The 4,473-nt window shown below is 51.9% G+C and overlaps 1 protein-coding gene across 1 annotated transcript; it reads left to right on the top strand.

Moving 5' to 3' along the window:
• The first annotated feature begins 323 nt into the window (after window positions 1-323).
• On the top strand, window positions 324-1,871 carry LOC147974315 (uncharacterized). The gene has a single exon (XM_087520004.1). It carries the CDS (start codon window positions 324-326, stop codon window positions 1,869-1,871), a length of 1,548 nt encoding a protein of 515 aa, XP_087376130.1.
• The last annotated feature ends 2,602 nt before the right edge of the window (window positions 1,872-4,473 follow it).

Here is a 4,473-nt window from a genome sequence, read left to right as displayed (position 1 = left end):
CTGTGGCAATCAGCCAAGTCTTGCGTGAGTGCATTGTTCTCCGGCCGTCCAGCCGCTGTGTACGTGCGTGTATTATTGACGTTGGTTACAGTGTATATTCACATAGATCGATCAGAGCAGATCGATCAGGAGCAGACTAGCTAGAGGAAGCTAGCTTTGCGCACGGTGCAGCTCGGCATAAAAGTAATTCATCGAGTTCAGCCAGCAAGTTTCTTCGTCGTTGTTCGTCGTCGGTCATCGCCGTTGCTGGAATGTACTCGACGACGCTATCTGGGCCAACAATTGGTATCAGAGCCAAGTTGATCTTCTAGTAACGGAGGATCATGGCGGATGACGAGAAGACCAAGCAGCTGGCGGAGTACTCCGGTGCGGCTAAAGTAATTGCTGCTTCGGCGAGTTCGTCGTATCCACGGGTTGATCGCAAGAACTTCGGGGTCTGGAAGGCCCTCATGGAGTGTGGTCTCCGCGCCAACGAGCTATGGGACGCGGTGGATCCCGGAGGCGACGCGTTCAAGAAGGAGGGAGCCAAGCACCGGAAGGATCGGCAGGCGGCGTCAGCGATTTATTCGGTGAGGCCGATGGATGTCCTCCAGCACCTGATCGCCAAAGCAACGGCGAAGGAGGTGTGGGATACGTTGAAACTCATGTTCGAGGGATACACCCGCGTCAAGCAAGCCAATCTCCAAACTCTCCTAAGGAACTACGAGACTTTGGTCATGGGCGACGATGAGTCCGTGGATGCGTTGGCTTCACGGGTGGCTATTCTCGTCAATCGGATCCGCGCGCTTGGAGAAAACCTCATCGAGGCCTCGGTTGTCCGGCGGTTCTTGCGTGCGGCCCCTCCCCGGTACCTGCAAATTGTCACGGCGATCGAGCAGTGCGTCGATTTCGCGACTCTCTCCATAGATGATCTTGTCGGACGTTACAAGGCTCACGATGAGCGGATGCGGTACAGTCTTGGGGACGGGAGGAACGACGAGCTTGTGATGCTCACGGCGCAGTGGATCGCCCTCGAAAAGCAAGGCGGATCCACGAGCAGCAGGAAGGAGAAGGGAAAGCAGCGTTCGGCGAGAAAGAACTTCACCGACTCGGACGACGACTCAGACCATGAGGCTGCACCACCACCAAGGAGAAAGTTTGACATCAGGAAAGTGAGGTGTTATAGCTGTGGCCTCCTCGGTCACTTCAAGGCTGACTGCGAGAAAGCACCGAAGCAGAAGGCGCTCATAGCCCAGCAAGGAGATGATAGTGACATGATATTGATGTGTGAACTCGTGGAAAAGCAGGATCCATTTCTTCAAGCGCCGGCTAAAGAAATTGCCGTGCTCGTGAAAGAAAAAGTTCATCTTCATAATCATGGTTCGGAAACTTGTGTCGATGCTACTGATGCGGGAGGTGACTCCGAAACTTACCTCGATGCTACAAACGTAAGTGCTAACTTTGCTGGATCGGATGCAACGAAAGCAGTGTGTGCTCGATCATGGAGAAGCAGTCTTTATGTTGGCCAACTGAAGGAGAGGCACGTAGGCGGCCGCAATAGCGACACAAAAGACAATGACGTAATGGCGTACGTGGCGCCAGATGTCCACGAAAACAACTCGACAAAGAGCGTTGCAGACGGTCGCCAAGTAGCGAGTCGAGGCGAGCGAGGCACACGCGTTCTGTTGCAAAGCCCAGCCATGTGCGTCGGAGGGCGCAGCCTAGCAAAGGACGGGTACCCAGAAGAAGCCGGTCACTCCAGCGAGTTGGGCGGTGGTGGCCACTGCAAGCTAGCAGCTCAAGCATCACCACGTGGAGGGAAAAGACCCACTTGGGGAAGTGTCTCATGGTTCATACGTGGTGGCACCTGGAACTTTACTACGTGTAAATGATGCAGCACCAATTTCATGCGCAGGGGGTGCAGTAGCATCACTTGGTGGTGGCCAGTCAGCAAGTATGTCCAGTACTCTATTTGTCAGCCTAGAAGCGAGCATGAGTGGTGGCTCGCAGTTGCTAGCAGAATTGTACGCAGAAGATGATGTCACTTCAGCATCTATGTCGCCTCTGAAAGTACTGGAGAAAACGACACGTCCATCTACAACCGATCATCTACATCCGGAGTTACACCCATATCCGGAGAGATTTCTTCGGACGATTAACCCGGTAATGGTGAACGGGAGTGGGCGACGGTGTCTAGCAAGCACTGAAAAACCGGCGGAATTTGTGGACGCAAATACGAAGGAGTGTTGGCGTCATGCTATGAAAGAAGAGTTGGGGTCGATCCCTGACAATAATACATGGGAGCTTGTGGATCTTTCTAACAATGAAAAAGCGATAGAGCTCAAGTGGCAATTTAAGGTCAGGAAAGATGTTGAAGGGTGCATGAAGCACAAAGTGAGGTTTGTGGCCAAAGAGTATGTGCAAGAGGAAAGTATGGACTTTGAAGAAGTGTTCGTTCTTATTGCAAAGATGGAGTCGGTGAGATTACTCATCGCTCTCGCGGCTCAGGAATCATGGAAAGTACATCACATGGATGTAAACTCCATGTATTTGAAGGGCGAGATAGAAGGAGACGTGTATGTGAATCAACCACCGGGTTTCATCAAAGAGGGAGAAGAGCACAAGGTACTGAAGTTACACAAAATCTTGTATGGCTATGGCAAGGACCTCGGGAGTGGAACATCAAACTTGATCGGACAATGATTTCTCTTGGATTTGAGAAAGCCCCACTAGAGCATGCAATGTACAAGAGAGGTGAAGGAAGGGATCGTCTACTAGTTGGTATCTACGTCGGCGACCTATTAATTACCGGAGCGGATGAAGATGTGATTGCAAAGTTTAAGCTACAGATGAAAGAGCTTTTCAAGGTGGATGATCTAGGTCTTTTGAGCTACTACCCCGGGATAGAGATACATCGAACGACGGAGAGGATCACACTATGCAGGGAGGCATACGCAATGATGGTACTTGAAAGTCGTGGCATGAAATATTGCAATCCAATTGACGCTCCAACGAAACCTCGTCTTGAGCTGAACAAGAAGAGTAAAGCACCCGCAGTTAATGCAATAGTATATTGCAGCTGCCACTGTGGCGTGTGAAGGTGTGTGGCTAGGACGGCTATACAGTGATTTCATGGATCGGGATCCGGAACAAGTGGTGCTTAATGTTGATAGTAAGTCTGAAACTTTTCTACGGGAGGATCCAGTGCGGCGTGATAGGAGCAAGCACATTGATACGATGTATCACTACATGAAGGACTGTGTGGAAGAAGGTAAGACGGAGGTCAACTACAACTGCACCGATGATCAGCTGGCGGACATCTTAACCAAGGCTTTGGATCGAAAGAAGTACTTGGTGATGCGAAGAAAGATCGGTGTCGGAGTTGTGATGTAACGACATCGTGTTTAGGGGGGTGATTGTTGGAAGTAAACACGACAATATGTGTCCGTGTCCTTCACGTACATGTGCTTGTACATGTATCCGAGTAGGTTTCCAAGTCAATCACCGGGTAGGACTAGTACTAGTTGGCTTAGCTAGTATATATAGTCACGTATCCCCTTGTAACCAAAACAATTGTGGTTTGTGAATCAATACAGATCAAACAGGGACGATACGTTCCTGTGGCAATCAGCCAACTCTTGCGTGCGTGCGTTGTTCTCCGGCCGTCCGGCCGCTGTGTACATGCGTGTATTATTGACGTTGGTTACAGTATATTCACATAGATCGATTAGAGCAGATCGATCAGGAGCAAACTAGCTAGAGGAAGCTAGCTTTGCGCACGATGCAGCTCGGCGTAAAAGTAATTCATCGAGTTCAGCAAGCAAGTTTCTTCGTCGTTGTTCGTCGTCGGTCGTCGCCGTTGCCGGAAAGTATTGGGCGACGCTATCTGGGCCAACAACCGTGGCACTGACGGCTGCAGAGCTAGGCAAAAGGAATCTGAAGAAGGGAGATGAAGGCGCTAAGGACCGGGCGAGGGTGGCGACCCAGCCGCGTCCGCGGTCGTGTCATCGGGCGAGGCAGCCACGCCTGCATCGGGCGGTGCGACATGCACGTCGGGCGCATCAGGAGGCGTCGGAGCAGCAACATGTATCTGGGGGGAACTCAAAGCAATATCACCAACATGGAGTACCACCAATGGTGGGTTCAAGATCAGCGCGTCAAGGGGCTTCTTCTCACCTCCATGGATGAGGATATTGCATGCCAACTTATTGGCTGCGAGTCGGCGCATGCGGTATGGACAGTCGTCACCGCCATGTTCGGCGCCCAGAGTCGCGCCAATGTCCGCCACATCCGGCGACAACTTCAGTCGCTGAGGAAGGACGATATGTCTGCCGCGGAATACATGCACAAGATGAAGGCCCTGGCCGACACTATGGCCGCCGCCGGCTCTCCGATCCGTGATGATGAGCTTATCGATCACATCCTCACCAGCCTCGGCTCCGCCTACAACTACATCGCCGCCTCCTTGGGCGTGAGTAACGCACCCATGCCCTA

This window comes from Triticum urartu, chromosome 4A (assembly GCF_056163025.1).
Source record: "Triticum urartu cultivar PI428250 chromosome 4A, HENAU_Tu73, whole genome shotgun sequence".
NCBI lineage: Eukaryota > Viridiplantae > Streptophyta > Magnoliopsida > Poales > Poaceae > Triticum > Triticum urartu.
This window is presented reverse-complemented; position numbering and strand designations above follow the sequence as displayed.

What these genes read in the sequence shown, in the direction of transcription:
- LOC147974315 (XM_087520004.1), top strand. Translation starts at nt 324, where the DNA reads ATGGCGGATGACGAGAAGACCAAGCAGCTGGCGGAGTACTCCGGTGCG.